Genomic DNA, 24,683 nt, shown 5'->3' with positions numbered 1-24,683 from the left:
GAAATAATAAGCTGCAAAGTGAACAATAAGCTGCAAGACACTGCAGGGTACTATTCCTGACATGGAAATAAGTAGGGCTGGGAGACAGCCACTTCTCCCCACCTTCCCCTCCTCCCGCCCACTGAAGATGTGCATTCATCTTGTATTTACAGGTACAACCCCACTCACAGCAGAGCACCACCTGCCACAAGGCCATTTGTATAAGGGAACTCTATTTAACGTATCATTCGGACACCTCATTATCAAATGGGTAAACTTTCTTGTTTATAGATGTGTCACAACTTGGTATTTCCCAATTGAGGGGAAGCCTTTTTCTATTTGTTGAGAACCCCTTCCAGGCAATATGCTGTACCTTAACTGATGGGAAAAGGCTATTGTTGATTCTTAATTAAAAATCCACGTACGGCAAAACCAGGGCATCACACAAAAAGCCTGCACCTTACAGCTTTAATTTCAAGGGTGTAAAATGTATAGCGAAAACTAACTCCTTCTCCAGGTAATACAAACCTGAAGCTTATCAGTAACTTTAATTGATAACTACTTGTTTTGAAGCTAGAGAGCCAAGAGACAGCTCCAGACAGTGTCTGAACCTTTTTATCTATCAGTGTGACTTAACCCAGGAAACACCAGAAGACGTGAGAAGAGTGAGCTGAAGCTTCAAAGAGCCAGCTCCATAAAGAGCAAAGATAGTGAGAAATATTCATGGACACTATTTTTTATTGATTTCAGGTGAATTTCATCAGGATGGCTCAGGATGCCTTACTTTTAATGAGTACATGCCATGACTACTAAATAAACTAAAAGAGAACAGGAAGCAAGTAAGGTAACCCCTCTTGAAGCACGACTATTAATAATAATGCATCATGCTCAAGTGTCGTGTTTTTAATTACTATCAACTCAAACCCATAAGCAGAATTAAATGAGTTACACAAATATTACTAAATCGCTCCTCCCTAGATGTTAAGTAAACATTTAGAGTCACTCGGGACCCTTTAAAAGACAGTGATTTATTTAAACTGGGCCAACGACTGAAATTAGCATGAGCATTTTATGTTATGTTTTCATATCATGTATCATCACGCTTTAAGCGTACATCAAAGATTTGGAGACAATGCCGTGAAGTCTGTTTTAGCTTCTATAAACTAATAGCCACATCAATGACAGAGAAAACACGATACTGTAAACACAGAAGAACTGTAATATGACTCGTGAATAATCCCACTGACTTCAATGAAAGCTCTTTACATGTATGATTTAAGCTAAAGCTACATTACTAAAATCTTCATTTTTAACACAAGCTTTTTATATCCGTAACTGTTAACTAAATGTAGAGTGAATAGTAATGAGAAACTACTCATAAAAGAGTCAAAATTGTGAAAAAAAATGAGGAGCCTCGAGGGAAAGACATCCAAATTCCTGTTTCTGTGGTTCACTGGTGCAAAAGGTAAGCAAGGGGTTTAAAGAACAAATATAATCAACTCAGTGTTAAATTATAGCAATTCACATTCTCTCCCTTTCCGTTAATGTTCCCTTAGTCAAAAGCAAAACCATAAATAAGCAGTTGCAGTACCAAATCTCAATGAATTAGCTACGAGTGAATTCCAGTAGAAAATTCTTCCGTGGCTACATCACTCTTCCTTTTCCTCCGTAGAAAAATGGGTTCCACATAACTAGAAATAATAAGCATTTGTCAGAGTCCTTGAAATTCCTCCTGCCTAGACACAGCACAGAAATAACCATCCTATCATAAACCCCAAATATGCGAACAATCCTCTTCCCGAATTTACGCAGGATTGCAAGAACGATCAAGGATCAATTAAAAAGTTCAGCCACAGATTTGTTTGTTGATCTCCTTTTCCAACCCAGGCTTTCGTGCGTTAAACCTCAGGTGCTGGGATTTTAATTAAGTAGGGTTTTTTACATAGCTAATTATTTGAATCAATTATATTAAACTTGAAAGGACAAAAACTGTTAGCGCAAACAAAGAATTTAACAGCTTGTTTTGATGCTGGAACATGATGTAAGGCTCTTTTGTGCAGCAACTGAAAAGCTTAAATAATATGGGAGATCAGATGGTCCAAACCAAAACAGAAAACGCTGTACACAATAACCTGAATCAGGTTCAACAGTCCTTAGAACAGCTCGTGTTTTCCACATAAGTTTCAAACAATCCCCAAAAAATTTGCATTTCAGCCCCACACCCTGAGTAACACATGTACTAATTCAATCACTGAAATTCTACTTCTACACTTCTCCATCTGATTACTCCTAAAGCTTCTGAACTTCACCAGTCTATTCTTTAAATTAAGTCACATACTTGCAGAAGTAGCAAGTTTTCCAGCACAGCCATGTAATATAGAATTGCTTCTATTTCCCTTTACATTCCTGGAGGGCACCAACATCAGAAATCACTGTTTTCAAAGTTCTTTACACAGTAAGAATTATGCTCTGAGCTGATCTGGCTTCCTTATTTTTTCCTCTTAGCTCTGTCTCCATCCTCATTCTACTGACATATCCATCTTTTTTCCTTAAAAGAGCTTCTGCATCATTCTGATACATAGCTTTTAAAAAATACCTAAGCCATACCATTTAACCAAACCAAAACATTTAAAGACCCAGATTCTAGAAACTGTGATCATCATTTCCTTCCCGTAGTCTGAAGCCTACAACAGCACAATCGTTTCCCAAATGTAAACAGTTGTGACAATTCTTCTCAAAGGCAGAACAGAGCCAACACTTTTCAACAACTTACATCTGAGAAGTGTATCCGGAGCAACTTGCCTTAAGTCCTCACCCAGCAGGAATAGTACCCCATCGGTCTCCAGTACTGCGTGCTTCCAGCAGTGCTATCTGATGAAATTGTAACTGACTGTGCAAAAGGACTTGCTGCAAAAGCCACCTATTAAAGTTATTGGCACTGGGTTATTAGCCTAATGAGGTGTATGAACTTATCCAGCCCAGCAGACAGCGTCCTACAGAATCACTGGGCCACAGGTGGCAGCAACTGATCCTGTGCTGTAAGAAGTACTTGAAATATTTTGGCCCATTATTACTCTTGGACGTCTTCTGACTTCTCCTAGGATGTTTTACAGAGATAAGCAAACTTGTACTAGACAAAAAGGGGTCACGTACAGTTTCTTGAGAGTAAAGTCACATGCAAGTTCATAAGTTTCTTGCATCCTTCTCCCCAGTCCTTCGCACCTGGTTTATCTCGCAGGAATGTCTCGTGTTCACATCTGTCACTCTTCCTGGAGATGTAAGCAAGTCATAAGCACCAACCTAAGAATTATGGTCATTTATTTCTATTTAAATTCATAGAACAGAATCATAGAATCATTTAGGCTGGAAAAGACCTCCATGATCATCACATCCAACTGTTAACCTAGCACTGCCAAGTCCACCACTAAGCCTCACATCCCCTTCAATGAAGTTTTTCCTAATATCTAACCTAAACCTCCCCTGGAGCAAATTGAGGCCATTTCCTCTTGTCCTGTTTGTTGCTTGGGAGAAGACACCAAGCCCTACCTCGCTGCATCCTCCTTTGAGGCAGTTGTAGAGAACAATGAGGTCTCCCCCGGCCTCCTTTTCTCCAGGCTAAAGAAGCCCAGCTCCTTGCAGGACTTGTTCTCGAGACCCTTCACCACCTTCACTTCCATTGTCCTGAGAAGATATTCAAAACTCTAGAATTACCTGCACCACTTTACCATTCCCATAACTGTATTTTACATCACCTACAGAACATGATGTAAATTTTGAGACTAATTTTCTTCCTCCTGCTGGAGGAAGAAATAAATTTCCTGAGCAGTAAGCTGCAAATAGAATACTTGGTTAACAACTTTAGTTAGCATTCATAAATTTTTGAATATGTTATTGAAAAGTTAGTATGTAATACTTTTAAGGTAAGAATGCTTTTTAATTTTAAGCCACACATATTATTTCCCTTCACCACTACCCAATGCTGCAGCTAGCAGGGAACATTTCAAATGTTTTGGTTTTGATACTTAGAAAATGTTACAATAATTTACTGGCTTTAGTAACTGGGATTATTTTTTTTTAAGCTTTTTTTTTTAAAAAAAGTTTTCAACTTTTTATATTTAAAACAAGATCATTATCATTGAGCTTCCAGTATTTCTAAATTTATTACTCATTTTACTGCTGACGTGCAAAGTAACTGCATTGTTTTTGTATAACCCACACCCTACTGCATTAAAATTGAATCAAGCACCTTCTCCAAACACCAAATACAACTCCTGAGAAGTCTGCAAACTCCTCCTGTTTATGAAGAAGGATTCCTGGGAGAGGTATAATCCAATACAATCCTAATATGCAGCAGAGAGACACAATAGGAAGAGGGAATGGCAGACTTAAGGGCTCTTCTTAACCCAGGTTCTGACTCAAGACCTCACCACAATAGTACTCCCTTAGGGAGCACATTCAGGCCTCGTTCAGGCACAAATGCATTAAGCAGAACATTATTTGCCCAGAACGACTGCTGAATGGATTAAAATAAATACAACACAATGGAAAGAAAGCTATTTTCAATGTAGCTAGGTGTTCTAAATAAAGTCATAAAAAGCTTAAGTAGATTACTTGTCTCCTCTAGGGTTTAGTGACCTCTGACATCTTGCTGATCTGCAGAGCATCTGATAACACCAGCAGCTCTAGAAATTTGCAACTCCTGAAAAACATGTTTCAGAAGTTATTAGAGAAGTCCAATTCCTTCTCGGTGCTACTGGCTAGAATAAAGTGTAACAAGGACATCTGTATCTTCCTGCATGGAACAGCAGAGCTGCATTTGAGAGAAGCAGCACCATAATGAGGAAGCGCTTCGATGAAGCTGTATCAGATCTCACAGATTCTCAAAATGACTATTAATGCTATAGTTCCAACAATAACCATGCAGTTCTGAATCCAGTGGAGCTGTCCTGTCCTTTTTTTTTTTTTTTTTACTGCGAAGACAGTTCTCAGCAGCTTTGGTACCAGCACTCACCTGACAGAACTGGGAAGGGAAGCATTTCACATCTTTTATTCAGAGACCTTCTCAGGCAGCAGTAAAATTAAGAACCTGGTAATTTTTAATGCTTGCTACTCATTTATTCATTAGCAACAGCTAATGGAGTTGTTCACAGAAGCTTTAAGAGTGGATATCATAAGAAAAGGCTTCTCTCCTCCTGTGGGGGAACGTATAACTACCAAGGATGTCTTGGGTAGGAGCAAGAAAGGAGGCTGCTAACGGATTCCCCTCCTCCTGCTGTGTGGCAGGGGACAAATGGCATGGCTCAGCTCTATCACATAACCACCAAACACATTTATGTAAAGATGAATTTGCCTGGAAAGGCCTAGAGCGTATGCTGATAAGGCAACCAAGCATTTGCAAAACATGCACGTAGGGAAAACAGAAACATGCAACTGCTGAAGCGTGTTTCTTTTGACCCTACAGGTGCAGCTACCCCTCCACTTCAGCGTAGTTAGGCACCCCACATGCCCTCCTGTAACAGAGTTATTTTTGTGTAGCCTGTAAGAACTGTTTCTACAAAGAGACTCTTCACAGGGTTTTAAACTTCATAGTAGCTTTGTGAAGTAGGCAAACAATTTCAAAATGTTAGCAAACTCAACATCAGAAGCTGCCTTATGAAACCAAGTTTAACACGTAAAGCATTTTTCTTCTTCTTTTACAGGGCTCTTGGATGTTTGCCAATGGGGCTCTAATGTCAGTGCTGTAGCATCCAAAGGGCTATTTTAAGCCATTGCTGTGCTGACCATTACATTTTTCAAGCACGAGAACAGCTTCCTGAAAAATAACGATTGTGAATGAATGTTTTTGTTGTTAATGGCACTGTAAATATCTTGCTTTGTGCTTATGTGACATCTTAATTTGAGCTAGGTTTTGAAAGAACATGGTAGGAATTACACCTTTCCCTGCCTCTCAACTTCTGTTATTCCTTGAAGCGACACATCTTGGCTTTCCAGCTTTTAGCAGCCCATGTGATCGATTGTGATCACTCACACATCTATAAACAGGTTGGGGTATGGCCTACTTCTGTACCTCTTTTTCCATTTGACTCCATCAGTTTCCTCTCCGGCCCTCATACTTCAAAACCGTTTTCAACAGAAGTTTAAAAACAAGGGTGAAGAAGTATCTTGTCTTCAACAAATGCCAGCACCAGGTACTTCAGATGCTGCTGCAGAAGGAAGCTATGAGTAACCTGTCTCAGAAAATAATACATTTACTTGTACATTTACTGGTACCAGATCTTGATTTAAACTAGTGTTCACTTATAACCTAAAATACAAAATAAGTATGTGTGTTATAGCTTTAGGCTCCTTCTGAGTCATTGCCTCAACCAGCAGCCAGATGGAGGTTTACCATTCAGCTTTAGAGATTTGTGTTTCTTGTTTTAGGTATTACTTTGCCATTTTATTTTGAACTCGTTCTAATCCCAGTAGATCATACTTAGTCATTAAAAAAAATGCAACACGAACCGAGTTCTACAGTGTCCTAGTAAAGGCTACAGCAACACCACAGGTCTTAACTTTAACTCAGTTTTTGTTTTCAAAGGTTCAGAGCAAGCAAGCCTACTCTAAGAGGAGAGGACAAAGGACTCCTGGTTAAATAAGAGTGACTCTAGTCACCAAGAGTGACTAGTTTCAGTTTTCAGAAAAGCCAAGATGCAAGACGCTGCCTTAATGTCCATGTTTCATGGACCATGCCTGTGCAATCTTACTTTAACCCACTAACGTACTTTTAGACAAAACCTGCCTAGCTTTTGAGGAACTGCATTTCAACCCATTACTTCCCCATCTGAGATTTAAAACAACCTTTGTTAGTACCCAAGGACAGTCTCACAGGAATTGGTCACATTCCCTGACAGACACTGTAATTAAATAGTATTTAGCCAGGGCTAGATTTGCTTTCATGAAGAAAAAAGGCTGCTTACTTTTACCAGCAATTATGTTTGGGGCATTTCTTTTGTGGTCACTTTAGGCAGACCAGACTACCTATGGTAATTACTTTTTCTAACTCTTATTTCTGAAACGAAACGTTCCCAGAATTTTTTTAATCGCCCCTCTTCATTAGAGGCAGATGACATATGCCAGTGGCTGTAAACAAACAACTGATAAGCACAAGTCAAAATATCCAGTGTTTGCCAGTTACACTGAAAGTATCCTGCACAGGGACAAATAATTTCATTACATCTTAGGATAAAGTGTATTAAGAAGTTAAAATTATATTTGGCATAAAAAGCACTACAGAAAAAATCCTATTAAGCTACAAAATAACTTCAGTGCAAGTATATCCTGACATACAGACTGCTAATTTTCTAACTGAAAATGCAGATATTTTGGAGAAAAATTAATCAGAAGTTATTTTTACTATTTCTTTGCCATCTTGACATTCCCATGAAGAGAAAAGTTCATGAAATATGATTTTCCATTACACTTACATTCTAAGACGGGTGTTCAGGAAAGCAAAAGTTCTTAGTACAACTGGCACAATTGAAGAAGTTCCAGCAAGAAAAGATCTACGTACACATAATACAATTCACTACAGAAGATTAAAACTTGTATTTGAACATTTCTGAACACAGACCTCGGTGTCAAGCTGTCCATGCCAAATTGTGCAAAACTACACCGCAATATTATCAGACAAACGCAACGTGCTTGACTGTCCCTTTTTAGGAAGGCAATTTTAAAGAGTACCTATAATTTCAGTGAATTATAGGTATTTTTGAAAACCAAAGTGAAGTAAGAAACAAAAGATATTTGGAAATTTGAATAACTGCCCGTGTCTTACATTGATCTTCAGTCTATACCTGAATATACACAGGCCATTTGACAGAGATATCCCAATATCCAGTGTATTTATTGCTGTACATTTTAAGAATGAAGGTATATAAATATAGATAATACACTACGTATATATATATATAGTTGTACTACTACTACTATATATTATACAAACACACACACTACAATAAATACTCATATTTTTATGTTCCTGAAATATCGAGGGTAGTTTAGACTACCTTATTCCAGCCTCCAAACAAGAAGGATCTCCTAAAAATAATTTTAAAAACATAATAAATAGATTTATTTTACATTTCTTCAATTAAAAGTTACCAAGATGGAAGGTTGCATGGATTTCTTAAACATTGTTTAGTTTAGTAAGCCTCAACATAGTCTATGTGAAAACACATACGAGCAGTTACAGGAGAATTTCAATGTCCCTTTAAAAATTCTTTGGAGCGCTGTTTGTGACACCTTCAGAGAAAACACTTTCATCCAATAGCTTCACAGGCACTAAAATTCCATGTTTAAAGTATTTTAAGCGTTTTGACAGTAAATATGCACATTAAAGATTCTCGGCGAGCAGATTCTCACAGCCAGACAAATGCAAAGAAGATAACTGCTGCTAGCCACAACTGTCTGCTGGAACAATGTTAATATTTATTTTCCCCACTTCCACAGATCTCAGTATTCTTCAGAAGCCGAAAATATCCTCATGCAAGTCATCAGCTGCCATTTACATGTTAATTTCCAGTGAAATAAAAAGACTGCTCAATTACATCGCTGTGCCCCAGCGCAAGCAAGCGGCACTAAGAATACACACATCCCCAGAGAAACCTCCGAGAAACCCCAGAGAAGAGGCCAACCCATGCTTTCATGACAAAATGGTGACTCAGGTTTTGGTGCAGCAGCCTTGCAGAGCCTCCTTCGTTCCTACCAGGATGCACATCCACAGGAATATACAGATTACTGTCTTGCCTCGCTGCTGTTTTTCCATAAAACACTGAAAAGTTGTCAAATTTTGCATGTTTTGAAGGAGTGCTATCTTAAAATCATTTCAGAAATAGCACAGAAATCAGACAGCAAGTCTTTTAGGATCACCATATCCCTGCTCTTCGTTATAAGGCAGGGAAAGCAGAACCCCAACTCCTGCCTAGGCCCTTTGGCTACCGTCCCTCCCTCCTCTAAGAGGCTGCATTGCCAGCAACTGCATACGCTTGGCTTGAACACACGCAGGCCTGACACCATTTCACGCCGACTGAAATCCCTTTCCCCTCTAAGAAGAGACAGAAGCAAACCAAAAAACCACCATCATAAACATTTCACACCTCTTTTACTCCCTCCTCTCTCTCCAATGAAATCCACGCTCGGCAACTCCTCCTTTACAAGCCGGCACGGAGCTGGAAAAAGCCCTAAAAACTTGGAAAGAAAGAAAAGAGCGTGGAAGCACATGCACATCCTGCCCCATTCCCTGGGCACTGATGAGTAACTTGCCATTTCACCTAATTTAGGATATTAGGCCTACTAAAGAAACCCTTGGCAGCACAACGCGCTGATCCATTCTTAACATAATAACCTCATTCAATAGATTAAAGAGGTGCGTTTATACCTTAAATTCATTTGAGTGGTACGGTAAATTATTTAACAAGTGCTTAAAATATTAACTCATGGTTCATTTTATTTTTATTTTCACTTGGTCTTATTTTTGTATGGATGCAAGAAGTGAAACACCAACAGCAGCAACTGCTCACCAGAAGTTTTTGTGGGTTTTTTCCTTTAAAAGAGGTTTATATATTCTCATACACATAGAAATAGACACACATATGTGTTCAGATAAGCAGCATTCAGAATTTTCAGTCCCAAAAAAATGAATCAAAAAAAAAGTTCTAACATTTCAAGTTAAGGTCAGGTCAAGATTTTCACTAAACAGCTTGCAGCATAAGCCATAATGCCGAATATAAACTAATTACTACTGCAGAATCCTTCCTTGCTGGATTTCAGAGATGCTCAGAGTTCGTGAGGATCCAAGTGACATCAAGGGACAGCGACAATTAATACCTCCTTAAATTAATGGTACTACCAACCAACTTCCTCAGAGAAATAAGAGCCTTTTCACGATACACCAGCACGTTATGAGACTGTTGTGTACACACACATCCAATAAAGCTACCCAGCTGAAAACAATCTCTCAGGAAAATCGACAGAAGCTCATTTTTTGCCTAAACTGATCCCAATTCAGTTGCGATACATGCCAAACAAGTCATGTATAATTTAAACCCTGCCTGAGAAGTTTTTGTTTCATCTTCTTTGAAGAGAGAGATTTCTAAACCGCGGTCACAAGAGCAGTCCAAACAACCATACATGAGTTATTGGGCTTTATCACACTCTTTATTGGCTGTAAGAGCTCTAAATATTTAGAAACACGAGCTTAGCATGGTTAAGTTTTGAACTGATCTCTTGCATGTAAGTTATGACCGCCAGCAATCATCTCTCTTCCATCCAAACACAACTGTGACAGAGCTGGGTGAAGGGAAGGTCAGGGGAAGCTTAAAAGCGTCAAAGTTCTCCCTCATCTTGACAGGGATTTCATCCCTCTCCAGTGCATGGGGAGTTCAAAGTCGCTGGAAGCACATTAAAAGGTATTTCTATAGCATGCATTTGTTTACAGCGATGTAATGGAAAAAGCCATTCCTAAACCAAGCACAAAACTCACCACAGGTACCAAGCTGCACAGCATAACACCAAACGACCAGGCTGCTGACTAGGCACATCAGCACTGATAATGTTTGGTACCAAAAACGAGCACTGCCAGTGACCAAAGACAATTGATTATAGATTAAAAAAATCAATACTTGCAAAAAAAAAAACAATAAGCTACACATAGTTTGCACCTTCAGATCTTATAGGAATGAAGCAAGCGTAAGGCTCAGGATACAGAAATGAGCACATACTAACAGCACCTTATCCACATAACTCACCTTTCAGAGCTACATTATATATTTTTACTAAGGAGCTATTATTTAAGGCATAAAAACACTAAAACTATTGCTGAATGTCCATCTGCATTTTAAGTCCTGTCCCTAACACTTAGCGCAGCACTTTCACGCTGTTGCTTAAGCAACTGCTGCAGAAGTCCAAATCTGCATTACAAGTGAAGAAACCAGAGTCCTGAGAAGTTGCTGCTGGACATCCACGCTAATTTAAACCCCAACAACAGAAAGAAGGCTGGACAACTCGCACACAAGCTCAAACAATCTGCCTGGCCAAGCGGTTTAGCACATTTAACAGCACGCTCGAAAACTCCCTCCAAACAACTTCCAGTCGGTATCAGATTTCCAGTTCCTTACTAGAAATAGCAGCTCCATCTTTTTAACAGATCCATTCCTATCTTTTAGTTAAGCCTAAACCTCCAGGAGATCTTCCTGTGGCTCTTTTTGCAAATTCTAAGTGTAATTTTCCGATATGGATGAGAATATGATGAATATAGAACAGATAGCCAAGACATCCCTCATTTAATTAAAATAAATATGAAGCAGTTTTCTGAGAATTTCCCTGAGAAAAACAAACATCAACGGTACCCACATTTGTTGTGCTTCGTGGATTACAGTCAGCTTCTCAGAAAGTGTTAAATTCCTAATCTCTGGTGATAATAAAAACCTCAAACTGCTCTACTTCCTACTTTATTCTTCTAATGCACTTTCCGAATCCTGCACCACTGCAGCCTGTACAATACCTGTAACCCCCAGCAAGGAAGGTTAAAACAGAGAGCAGTTTGTTTAGGTAACAGCTCTACGCTGGACAAAGAAAAATCACTCCGACTCTTCTGGACTATTGCTGGCCCTGAACTGCAAGAAAAAAAAATACAAACATGGATGAGAACTTCAAGCTTGAATGCCTGCAATATTTAGCCATACATCCTGACTGTCAGAGGTACTCAATACATGAAGTCTCATCAGCAGCATGCACCTCATAGCAGTTCAATGAACACTTAAAGAAAAAACATGTTAAAATCCCATAAAGGCACACACCGGGCTAAGTGAATTACTAACTGCCCAGTAAAAGGTTAAATTACCGATAGCATTAAAACAGCTTAGATGAAGTCAAAACCATGACGTTAAAGGCTGTGGAGTAGGGAAAAAAAAATCGTGAGTCACATCTGAAATACAAAAATTGAAAGTGTTTGCTCAGAGAAAAATGGTAAGTAAGTCTAAAGAGTCCCACTACCTCATCAAGTGTTTGTGAGTTAGGATGCAAGTATAAATATTTCCATAAAATTGAAGGGGTTCAGCTCTTAAAGCACAATGCTGTGTTTCAGCTGTGATGAGTCATTCTTAATCTCTGCACAGCACCAAAGTGAGAAACCCTCATTCAGTAGGTACCAACAAGTCGTTTAGTTTAGTCCACAAGGTAGCTAACGACGATAAAACAGCTTGAATATCACGGCAAGAATCTCACATTTGCGTGTATAGGATCGTTAGGGTTGACAGGCAATCTCTGCCCGTCAAACACCAGGAACTGCTCGATCTCTCTCAGTGAAGTCTGGCTTCAATAGAAGATGGAGACTTCTGCACAGGGCTGCACCACAAAGCAAATCCTGCTTCAAACACTGCTAATTCACACCAGGTGTTTGGAAGCTTGCACCAAAATGTGCTGATAAGGGTTTCTACCCCACAACTGACTACAGCACAAGTAGTATCTTTGTTAGCTAATTCCCCAGTGCAGACCAAGAGTTAAATTTCTGTAAGACAGCAAAACCGTAAGGACAAGATGCCCTGGTTTGATGCCATATAGTAATTACACTGTGTTTCCATCATTCAATTCATAACTCTGTAAGTGTTTTAGAACAGGCTATAATAAACCGAGGGATATCTCCAGTCACTCAAGAGGTCTTTCCATCTTACCTTTCAGTTACGGTTTCTTGTACAGTCACACTGACAATGAACTAGTTCCTTATTTACAGTGATTGTTACCATGAAATAATTTACTTAATAATCTTGCCCATGATTTGTGCTCTGTAACGCGTGCTTTTGCTTAATATCATTGCTTTTGGTGGCCCTAGTGCGGTAAATGACAGGTAGAGACCCATTTTTAAGCAGTTATCAGTATTTGTTCACCTAAATACATATTACACACACAGCACATTTCATTCTCATAAATTAATCAAGAAGAGAAGAGAACGAGGGCATAAAAATCAATGAGAACAAAGACACAGCATTCTTTTTCAATTCTTATGGTTTACCTACACTGAACTGCAGACCCAGATCACAAACTATTCCAAAAAAGTCATGCCAAGAACATTATTATAGCTCTCTCCATAGCATAGGCGTGCTATCCACGTGTCTTTTTACTTGTGTTTAAGCAAGCTACATTTTAACGTCTCCCTCCCACCCCCATTCATGTGATTTTGCTTACCAGGGAGCATCACAGGCATTGCTCTGCTGTGGCATTACCTAGGCCATGGCGACTGGTGGAGGTTGAACCACTTCACTCCCCGTACAGGCTGACTGGCAGATCCCAATTTCCAGTTCAGCCTGTCACTTAAGGAATGCAAATCCTGAGAAAGCAACGAGTGCTTTTCAGCACTGAACACTTCACCTTTTGTTCGTTGGTTTTCACACCCGCAGATATTTAGCCTGCTTATACACTGCCGATCCCAAAGAGCAGCCAAAACCATAGTGCTAATGAACATTTGCTGGAAATCCCATTAAAACCCGTCTGCTCTTCCTGTCTTTAAAGGACACAACACCCAGCATGCAGAAAACACATCCCCAAAAGGCAGACACCAGGAAGAGGTCCATCCAAACAGATACCAAAACTTTTTGCCTGCATTGAGTTCACCCTTACTGCAACTCCACGGTGCTGGCAGAGCAGCTGCTGTCATTACCCAGGGAGAAGAACTGTGCTAACTATCCCAAAATGTGGTTTGGGATAACCACAGCCCCAGTGGCACAGAACCCAGCTGACGAGTTACAGTGAACCAAGGCTGCTGCAGACACAGGGGAGCAGCACCCTTGTGCCTACAGCTGGCCAGCAGACACAAGAGGTGCAGACCCTGAATTCCTCCTCCTTCGTTTGAGCAGAGAAACAACCAAGTCAATTCTGCCAGTGCTAGGGCATTTTATTCCCTCAGATGAAAAAAGAAGCTGAACTTGCCAGCACCACACAGCAGTAACTGCATTTTCTTCGCCAAAGTACTCTTCGCTCGCGCAATCTGTCATTAACAAGGAGGGTAACGGGTTTGTTTTTTTTCCAAGTTCCATAAATAGCCAAATTGAAAATATGAACAGACTTTTTAAAAAGTCAATATCCAGGAATTCGAGTGGTGTCATTTTTAAATGACACAACTCTAAAGCAAGCTTAGCCTATGGATAATGGAAGACGGTGACACTGCCACCAGGCTGCACCTAAAAAAATAATGACCATAAATCCGTGCTGAGCCACCATAAATGCTTTGTTATGAAGCGTCTCCTAAAGGTTACCTTCCTCCTTTTGCTCAATATGCAGAAGCAATCTTCACAGCAAATGAAGAAGTCCACATAAACTCTAAACAGCATGCAAAAAAGCAGTTATTGCATTAAAAATAACATTTAATCGAAACTTCCACTTGTGCTTCAGTATGTTCATTCACGCTGCCTACCAACAGCTTCAGCAAGAACCCAACTGCATCTGTGAAAACCTGACCAACCTTCCTACTTGTGGATATGAAACCTCATCCAGTTTCCAGAGTGTACTCTCCCTTTACAAACCACTACTAGTTACTACTACTAGAGTCTTAAAATTCAGTTCACAGGTCTTCCAATTCTCATGTTCAGCTTTAAAATCGCAGTTTCTCCACGGATTTAGCAGGCCAGAACAGATACGGTATACAGAAAGCATCTCCTCCAAGAATGCCTTTTGCTGTCTGTTCTGCTGGTAAAGATGTCTTCTACTAAAAAATTCTCTTAGAAAGAGAATTACAGGAGAGATTGTCAGCTAATAAAGAATACTTCAAATATCTATGCCAATTTTATGCGTTTATCATCTCTTCCTCCTTCCTCTTTTGCTCCACTGCTAGATGAAATGCACAAGCAGGTGAAAACAACTTGCATCAGATGAAAGAATGAAAGCAACTCCACAGGAAACGTCAAGGACAGGGAGACAGTTATTAGTTCTCTCATCTTTCATTCATAAAAACTGCTTTTGAGTAATGGGTACTCAAATTCAGTTTCTGAAATTAATTTACAATAGCCCTTAGAAATGGTATAAATGCATTCATTTCTAGTTTTTGTTTAAATTACTGCTGAATTGGAAGATTTATATCCATCTGTGCGAATTCTTACTGCAAATGCCTACAACATAATAAAGCATTGTCTATAAAGATGTAAAATTGATATATTTTGCAACACTAAGTATAAATACTCAAAAGAACTTGCTGCAATATAAATATGTTTTCAATACTTAAAGATTACAGAAGCATCGAAATAAAAAATCCTCTTCTACAGTTCCAGAGATGAAATACTGAGCTGAAAAGACCAATGTCTAAAATGGAGAGAATTCAGTAACAGAACTGAATACATTGAGGTAACCACTGCAAATTTAAGGGAGTAACTCTGTGAGAATCGTATATTAAAATGGGCTCATACCATGGTTCAAACTAATCAAAACAAGATATAACATCCAAAAAACTGGTTGGCATTTTTGTGGCTTGAAATATCAGAAGAGAAGTCTACCAATATGTAAACATCTGTGGCATACCTGACAGGCTGAAGAAATATTAGTCAGAAGAATTTATTATTATAAACACAGAACCTGACTGCATTATTTGTATCCTCTTTATTAAAGTTTGTAAATTAATTTTCCATACGACATTCTGCCAAGGAGATCATTTTTAATATCTCTTCGAGTCACACCGGTGATTAAAAAACCTGATCCATACCGGGGAAATAAAGGTTGCTGTTTTCAAAGCAGATACGCCCCACGCTGCCTTTATTTAAAAAGGCCATGCCCTGATAGCAGGCATCAAAAGAACTGCAAACAGCATCCTAAAAACGAGAGCTGAAGGCTTAAAGATACCGGGATGTCTTTAAGCACAACTATAGGCAGGTTTAACGAAAGCTGGGAGTTAATCTAAACGAGGTATTACATAGGTCAGATGTTTCTTCAAAGGCACACTACATGGAATTTTACAGCTTCTTCACTGGCCCAATTATGTCAGAGCCTGCCTGCTTTCCTCCCTACCTTCTCCCTTGGCAGGTTTAGAACCACTAGGGATGTATTGATATAATTTTAAATGAGATGTATGGGTGCACGAGGGAGAGGGAGCAACCAGGATTTTATATGCACACACTTACAGGTATTTATTTATAGTATATCTCCTCCTTTAATGTTTACATACGCTTACAACACACTACCCATCTACCTCCTGTAAAATAGGGAATAATCTGACAAACAGGCAAAAAAAAAACCTCTCAAGAGTACTCTAGTTAAAGACATTCAATAACCAGAGAAGTAAATGAGGAGCCAGAGGGTAACAGCACGTCCTGCGCTACCTGTAGGGAGTGACAAGCTCTGAGCTCCAGACCAGAAGAAATTCCACGGTCAAGACAATTCAGTGCTTGCTCTGAGCCTCCCTGGAGCAGAAGCAGAAGCCATCTCACCAAATTTCCAGTTTTACAGGCAGAAGCTCCACCAGAAGTTACCCAAGCAAACTGATCACCGCTGCCATGCAGAACACACAATTATTTTTGGTCTCCGTTTAACAGAGTCATATCCTGCTCTGTGTAAAGCATCTGAATGATTTTCCAACTGCAGCTGAACAAAAGTATAGGCTACCTGGAGATGACAGATAGAACAAAGACACAACGTGCATGGGAGAAGAAAGGATATGATCTTTAGCTGGCCAAATAACAGAGGAAGGAGGCATTTCTGGCTATTGTTACCCTGAGGGATTTAAACATGCTGGGAAAAGCTACCAATCATGACAAACAGCTAACATATGCTCTTAAAATCAGGGTACAATCACGTGCTAGACGTGATTTTCCAAAACACCGAGTATCAATGAGCTTAAAATTCTCTAACTTAGCTAGGATCTCCTGAAAGCTTAGGGTGTTTTTTTTCCCCCAATTGGTTGGTTAAAAAAAAAAAAAAAAAAACAGGATCAGTGTCCGAGTTTAGAAAGATCGAAGGAAGGAAAAGCAAACAAAAAGTTTGAGAAAATCACCTGCTAGTAGCTACAGTGGTGACACTGTGAGCTTGAACACCTCCATCTGTCTTCTACCACCTTCACGTATTTATCAACTAAAAAACATGATCAAAATGAACCAGTGTTGGAACTTGTCTTCCAGCACTCCTCGAAGACAAGCTGCTACTCATTATAGCTCCCTGGCATCTTAGAAAGATGTGATGAAAGCCACGAAGACAGTCAACACCTCATGATCAACATAATCAGGGACTGCTGATAGAGTTAGTATTTTCAATATTAAGCAGCCAGCCTCTCCCAGCAACCTTTTTTTTTTTTTTTTTTAAATAGAGTTTGGCCACTGATATCTCTCTTATTTCCTGCCTCCCATCCCCACCTTGTAAATATTTGGTGTTGTGTCTTTCTCTCCAAGTCTCAGCTGTTCTTTACCAGTGCTCTTTTCTGCCCTCTCCCCATTTTCAAGGTAGGTTATTTATTTTGAAGTTATCTACTTCTCCCACTAGCGTCATTTCTTCTTAGCCAAGAAGTTCCTTGGGAAACCACCACAGTCTTCCGGTCCATTTCTAAATGCGTATCACCAGAGGTCCTCGATAATTAGGAATTTCCAGACATAATGAACATTAAACAATTGCACTGTAAAACTGCTGGGAAGATCGCTTTACCCTGAGCACGCAAGGGCCTTCTGCAACTGACCCAGCTTCTTTGCACGCACCAAGAAATGAGAATATTCACAAGCACACAGCATTACGACCAAGCAGCCTTCGTTTCTTGGAAAAAAGTGGAGGTGGGAGACCGTGTAGCTTATTACTCTGCACAAAATAGGTGCACCAGACTCAAAGGCTCGTTGCCCCTCCACAGGCCTGAGCGGCTCCCACAAAGGATTACTGCTTTGAAGCAAAACCACCAAGACCAAAAGTGCCCCGAGTTCAATTTGAGGAGCCACAACAGCGTTGCTGAATCTCCCTTTTCCCACCAGACTCATTTGCCTAAAGCATCTCTTGGCTGTCAAAGAGAAGGCTTCTATATATACACACCACAGCCTCGCAACTGGTTCAACCTGAGTGAAGGCAACACTTGAAAAGAGAAGCTGAGGCAGGATGAAGTCTAGGCTTGTGGAGGAAAAGTCATCCGCCGAAGAATAAATATTAATTATTTCAGCATAATAAATAATCTAAACTACAATCACCACCAGCGTACCCACATTCCGCCGTATTCTTTTGTCTTCCTCTATACAATGGGAACATACACACTGTCACAGACTGTTAAACACAATTTACCCACGCAGTAGTTTCGGAGCATAATCAATACAAGCCACCCCCTCACGAGAAAAACAAGCGTTTTCATCTCATACCTCCACGCGCTGGGACCCGAGAAACGCGATTTTCAGACAAAAACCCCGCGCCACTTCACCTCACAGCACAGCCGGGCACAGAGCTGTGCTCGAACCCCGGGCTGCACCTTTTGAAGAAAGTTCCAGGCCTTACCTCTCATCCTCACCATCTACGAGGGGCGTCGTCAGCGGCAGCACCTTCAGCGGGAAGAGGGAAGCAGAGGGCGGCGCGCTGCTGCTGGTGCCGTCAGCGGGGGCTCCGACGCCGCTCTCGCCGCCGGCAGCTTGAGGTAAACCAACGAGGGAAGGTTCTGTGGGGCGCCTGCCGTCCTCCATTTGGCTCACGACCGACTGGGCCAGCGATTGTGCGGGGAACTGGGCAGAGCTCAGCGGTATCTGCTGCGGCACACTCTGCGCCACCGGCATCCCTATACTCGTCGGTAGCAAGGGAGGCTGGCTAACGCTCCCGTTCTGCACGGCCGGAGCCTGCGCCATGCTCTGGGGCTGTCCCAAACCTATAGAGGCAGAAGGAATGCCAGGAGGCACGGCCGAAGCAGCTTGACTCGGCGCAGGAACAGTACTAGCGGAAGGGATAGGGCTAACTGCAGGCAGCTGCTGGCCGCTCATTCCTTGCACCACCGACTCCACCGCTTGCGCCTGTGGCTGCACGGGTAGCAAAGTGTTTTGCTGAGCCATCACCATTTGCTGGGGAAGGCCCGAAGCGCCGGCCTGTAACCCCGGCTGCATTATCCCCGCCTGCACAGGCTGCACCACTTGCGAAGACGGAGGAGCAGCCGCCGACGGCATGCCGGGAGGCGGCATTTGGTTGGCAGCAGGCGCCGGCTGCACCACGGCGGCCACGCTTCCTTGCTGCCCGACACTCAGCATCTGAGCCGCTGGAGCGTGCGCCACCGGCGGGGCCGGGGCGGCAGCGGGGTGAGCTTGGACCGCAGGCTGCATGCTCTGGGCCTGGGCGACGGGAACCGGCGGCCCCGCTCCTACCGCGGAGGAACTGGGCTGCATGGCAGGCGCCGGGGGCTGGAGGATCTGCTGGTGCTGGATGTACTCCGGCATGGCCCCCGGAACAGAGTTTTGGTTCACCGGCTTGACGTGAGCTGCGGCCATCGGCGGAGGAACCGTTTGTTGCTGTTGCTGCTGCTGTCCTCCTGCGTACTGCAGCTGCTGCTGCTGCACAACCGGCAGCGTCTGCACGGGCTGCGCCGGCTGTGGGTACGGCAGCTGCTGCTGGGCCATGCCCTGCATGGCAGGCTGCTGGTGGCCCAGCGCCGGGGTCACACCGAGGATGTTAACCGGGGCCGGTTGAACCCCGGGAACAGCGGCGAGACCGGGCTGCGCAGGAGGCTGGACCCCTGGCTTCTGCTGCGGGTAGTTTACCTCTTGAGAATGCAGCTGGACTTGTGCAAGCTGGGATTGAGAAACACTCTGTGGTATACTCGCTGCTGGAATTGCCGGAGGAGCAGCGCTGCTAAAATCCATCTGCTGCGGACCCACACCTTGAAACGCTTGCTGCTGTACCACAGTAGGTGCTCCCATTTCTCCACTTCCCACACTTTCTGTATAGTGACTCAGTGTGCTTACATTGCTGCTAACAGAACTCCCACTGGTGCTCTCCCTTTCAGAAGTCACTTCGAGCGGGTTTTGTTTTATCGTCTCTACTGCTTTGTTTACTGCTACTCCTTCTGCGACTGCAGCAGTGTTTTCTTTATCATAGAACTCAGTGCATGTCCATCGACCTTTTTTGAAAGGTTCGGAACTAGAATCTAATTTTACAACTCTAAACCTTGAGGTGCCAGATGCAGGCTGCTGCTGGCTTGATCCCACTGCCATCCCTGCAGTTGGATTAGTAACATTGTTAATGACACTAGAGGAAGCACTCGTACCATTGCCAACACCACTCAAGATATTCACATTAACATTGCTGCTAGTTCCAGACAAAGCATTTACATTACCAGTACTTGTGATGTTGCTTAAATTTATAGTACCAAGCATGCTGCTTGCCACGCTAGAGCTACCACCGCCCATATTATTTAAGGTACTAGTTCCAGAAGCAGGACTTACACCTAGATTGCCAGGAGTACTCGTAGTGCGGATATTAGACGCGACAGATGCGGGGGAACCAGTGGATGATGCAGCAGAACCCGGTGCAGTTGCTATAACATTGTCAGAGCTTCCAGTTGTTGATAGTTTTCTAAACGACGGACTGGGTGGCGGTCCTCCAGAAATCGGGGCACTGCCCACCCCCGGATGCGCTGGATGATGGTGTCCGTGGTGGTGGTGGTGAAGATGATGGTGGTGGTGAACATGATGGGGGTGAACGCTTCCGTTGATCACGACGCCCTGCTGCGGGTGATGAGGCAGAGAAGGGTGCTGCTGAGGAAGATGAGGCTGGTTTGGAGAAACAGCCCCAGGAGTCTCTGCCTCCTGGAAGTTATTTAAAGTCTCTTCGGAGGAGCTCCTCTCGGGTTCTCCCAAGTCAGTGGCCCTGGATAAAGAAACATCCAAGATTTCTGAAGAGGACAGGTCTTCAGTGTGGGACTCATCCAGGTCATCGTAGCTTTCGGTGTCTTCGGCTATGCTGTTATTAGAGCTCATGCTAGCCGATATTTGAGCAGGGGTCACGCTGGTAATCTGGAAGCCACTTTTCTTCTTCATCTGAGCTCCAGCCTGCGCGAGAGGCTGTGGCTGGAGCTGAGACTGCGAGAGGAGGTTCAGGCTTTGTGGAGGAGGGGGTGTCGGCTGTGGACCCGCCGCCGCCACCGCCGATGCTGCAGGAGATGGAGGCGGCGGCTGGACCAGCAAGGGTGGCTGATAATCCTCGGCGGAGAGGGCAGCGCTCCCGCCGCCGGTACCTGGTGCAGTGGGAGCCGTAACGCAGCTGCTGCCGCTGCTACTGCTGCTGCCCCTTCTAGGAAACATCGCCGGGTGCGCCATCTTCCTAGCACTAATGTCTGCGGCTGAGTCAGGCTGGTGCATTGTATCGGGCGGATTTTAAGAGCGCGGTCCCCCGGTACGGAGAGAGACAGACAGACAGACAGACACACGCACAGTTAGCTGGGCGGCAGGGCACAGACACCGCACAGACCCCCCTATAACCCCCCCTATAACCCCCCATACCCCCACCACCACCACCCGCAGCGCAGGGGCTGAGCCGCCTCAGCACCGCCGCTCTCCTCCCCCTCTCCTCCTGCACAGGGAGGGGGCGAGCACCAGCCCTGGATATGACACTCCCCAACCCCCCCACACCCCTTTTACCCCCTCAGGACCCCCTCACACCCCCCCAAATCCCATCCCACCGCCACCAACACCACCACCACCAACCTCCCCCGGCCGGAGGGCGAGGGGAGGCGATGCCCGCCTCAGCCCGGCCGAGCCCCTTCCCCTTCCCCTCATGGAAGCCGGCAACCGGCAGAACCGCCCCTCCGGCCCTGCCTGCGGCCAGGGGAGGAAGAGGAGGAGGAGGAGGAGGAAGGCGCGGATACGTACGGGACCGGCGGCAGCGGCAGGCAGAGCCGGGCAGGGCCATCCCCGTCAGTGGCAGCCATGGAGCTGAATCATTTTGGGGAGCCGAGAGACGGCAGCGGCAGCAGCAGGAGGAGGAGGAGGAGGAGGAGGAGGGAAGAAAAGCGGCAGCCCGGCGAAGAGAGCAGGGAGGGAGCGAGGGAGGGAGGCGGGCGGGCAGCCGCTCTCCCCTCCCTCCGTGTCTGGCTGCCTCCGGGGGAGGCTCCGCTCCGCTCCCTCTTCCTTCCCCCTCCGCCTCCTCCCCCTTTATAACACCCGCTCGCCCTCCGCACAGCCCCTCTCCCCTGCCTGCTCTCCCCCGGCCCCTCGCCGAGCCCGGCGGGGAGGAGGAGGAGGAGGAGGAGGAGGAGGAGGCGCTGCGCGGGGCCGCAGGGGGTTGGGCAGCGCTGGCCCTGAGGGGAGGGCAGCCCGCAGACGGCGTAAGATGGCGGCGGCCGCGCAGGCGCGCCCGGCCCGGCAGACATAAAGCCCGGCTGGCCCGGGGACGGCGCAACTCGGCTGGGCTCGGCTCCGCTCGGCTCCCCCCGGCGGAAATTGCCGAGCGCCGCCGAGCCCCCGAGCGCCGAGGAGGGGCGTAGCGGGGCTGGGGGGATACGAAATGGCGGCCAGGTGCCGCGGTCCCGCAGCATGACTGTGCCTCACATGACCCGCCTCCCTGCCCCCTCTCCACCATCCGCGGGTTTATTCACGTTATTCATCACCTTCGTCTTCATTCTTCATCCCCTCCCTCGGTCCAGAATGTTCCTGTCGCCCTCCCTCCTCCTCCTCCTCTTCCTCCTCCTCCTGCCTCGCCCGTCCCTTTGTGCCGCCCGGGGTCCCCTCACGCCCCGAAATGGCCGCCGCCCCCCTCAGGTACCCCCATGCCCCACCGGGTGGCAGGAGGGCCCGGGGCTGCCACCGCTCCCTGAGGCGGTGTGGGCACATCGGGGTAACGTACCAAAGCACTCCTTCAAAAAATGGTCACCCTTCACAAGTACTTTTTTATCATTAAGTGAAATTGAGGTCAAGTCCACCGCAATCTCTCTCTTGCTGTTTCAGCACTGAAGACCTCGTGGCCTTCCTCAGATGTAGCAAAACTCAATGCATCCCTCAGCCATCTCCATCCCCTCGTGGCTTCAGCTCTGCCGTGTCCAAATCTTGGCTTCTCCTCAATCTGGTGCAGCTGCTGTCTGATCCCTGAAGGCACTAGGTGCTTGTGTGATGGCCGAGAGATCTTCCATAGCAACTACAAACCTGCTAGCGTGCCCTGGTGAGCATCCCGCAGGTGGGGAGGTGTCTCACTGCAACACAAGCCCAACAGATTCACACCAATTCAATTCACCAAATTCACAGCAATTTCATTGCCCCACCTCTCCTGTCATAAGAACTCTCTCCAGGAGCACTCTCAGAGCTTGCTAAATTGCTTGTCCTGCTTTCCTACAGAGGGGGAAAGGTTCACACCTTCTCGTCCATTTCTCCAGGTGGATGAAGTGTGCACCTATGCCAGGAGGGGTGCTTGTGTGTCCCATTTTCTGGCAGCACATCCTCATCTCTAGATAGAGTCTTTCATGAGCTGCTGGAGATAGCTCAGTCACCTCTTTGAAATTATTATGGTGTGTGTGGAACAATAAAATGTTTGACTGACTCGGACTAATTCTATAGCTTATTTATGAAAGCCACCACTTAGGACAATCAACAGGACACGTGGGGGAAGCAAAAAAAAAAAAAAAAAAAAAAAAGAATTTGGTGTTTACTGCAGTGAATATGTAAATATGTTGTGAAGAGTAGTAGAGCTTTAACAAGAGAATATGGGAGAGTCCAAGCTACTATATCACATAGCTGAGTCATTAGAGTTCTTGTGGGAGATGTAAATGTGAGTTCCTTGAGGCAGAGAGGAGATTTGAGTCTCCCATGTTCAGTGTGTGGTGTTTAATCACTGAGGTACTAAAAATGCTGTTTTTCTAGCTCCGTTTTGTGAAAAGGGTGAGGTTTCAAGGTCACGCACAGTGGGAGTTTCTGCTGCCTGTGCCTGAATCTCAGCCTTCCATCTTGTCTCACCCTGTTAACTAGATTATCCATCTCTCAGTCAGTGTGAGGGACAGGGGTAGCTTTGAGAAAATCCTGATTTTTGCATCCTAATTGCTTTTATATCTGGAATGCAAACGTTCAGCTCAGGTCTCTAGGTACCTGAAATGTAGACTTGCAACCCTTGCTCCTTCCATGGCTCTAGCCCACTGCCTGTATACAGACAATGCTGAGTATTGTGAAGCGATTGGCATGTAATTAAATAATGTTCTGCCTGTTACGAGAACTAGGCAAGATTATGTTTTAGAGCTGACAATCAGAACATATTGAACATGCTACCTGAACGTGTTGTGAGCCCCATACCGGAAGGCATCTTCATGTAAATCTCACAGATTTCAAGAAAGCGTCACAAAGATACCCGTGATCTGTCTACATGGAAATTGATGCAATGCTGAGGCCTTATTGATGAGATACTCATATGCCGAATGCTAAATGTGTGTAAACATTTTTGGGATGAGAGCCTGAGGTTGCAAGCCAACTTCCATTATAAATTCCTGTTCTGTCTGCTTATAACTTTCCCAGAACAATTTCCTTGAGGAATTAAGCCTTCTATGATTAGTCCCAGCACAAAGATATTTTTTTGAATGTTTGAACAAAGGCCAACTACTTTTAAAGCACATGGTCTAGGAAGAGGGATGAATCTGTTTTTAACCTTAAAAATCTCTGTATAAGTAAGTAACTCAAAAAGAATTTTGTATGCACCTAATAGGCATCAATCAGCTTGAAAAAGAATTTAAAAAGTAGTATGGTAATTGGTTAAATGTCTGGTTTAGCACACTCCAA

At 44.1% G+C, this 24,683-nt stretch overlaps 1 protein-coding gene across 8 annotated transcripts in view; it reads right to left on the bottom strand.

The window, feature by feature from the left end:
• TSC22D1 (TSC22 domain family member 1) overlaps positions 1–22,394 on the bottom strand; it is a 77,675-nt gene extending 55,281 nt beyond the window's left edge. For 4 of the 8 annotated variants that reach the window (XR_011094241.1, XR_011094245.1, XR_011094244.1 and 1 more), the window contains exons 1-2: positions 21,801–22,392; positions 18,451–21,281 (exon numbers count right to left, since the gene is read on the bottom strand). Coding sequence is in view for 4 of the 8 variants with exons in the window: in XM_068675125.1 (XP_068531226.1) it covers positions 18,451–21,248 (2,798 nt within the window). In the remaining 4 variants the exon portion in view is untranslated. Of the gene's footprint in view, positions 1–491; positions 1,671–18,450; positions 21,291–21,800 lie in introns of those variants that run through there. The other 4 variants (XM_068675122.1, XR_011094230.1, XM_068675119.1 and 1 more) reach the window with 4 other exon arrangements.
• Positions 22,395–24,683: the final 2,289 nt, after the last annotated feature.

Source organism: Anas acuta, chromosome 1 (assembly GCF_963932015.1).
Source record: "Anas acuta chromosome 1, bAnaAcu1.1, whole genome shotgun sequence".
NCBI lineage: Eukaryota > Metazoa > Chordata > Aves > Anseriformes > Anatidae > Anas > Anas acuta.
The sequence above is the reverse complement of the archived record's forward strand: the minus strand, read 5'-3'. Positions and strand labels throughout refer to the sequence as shown.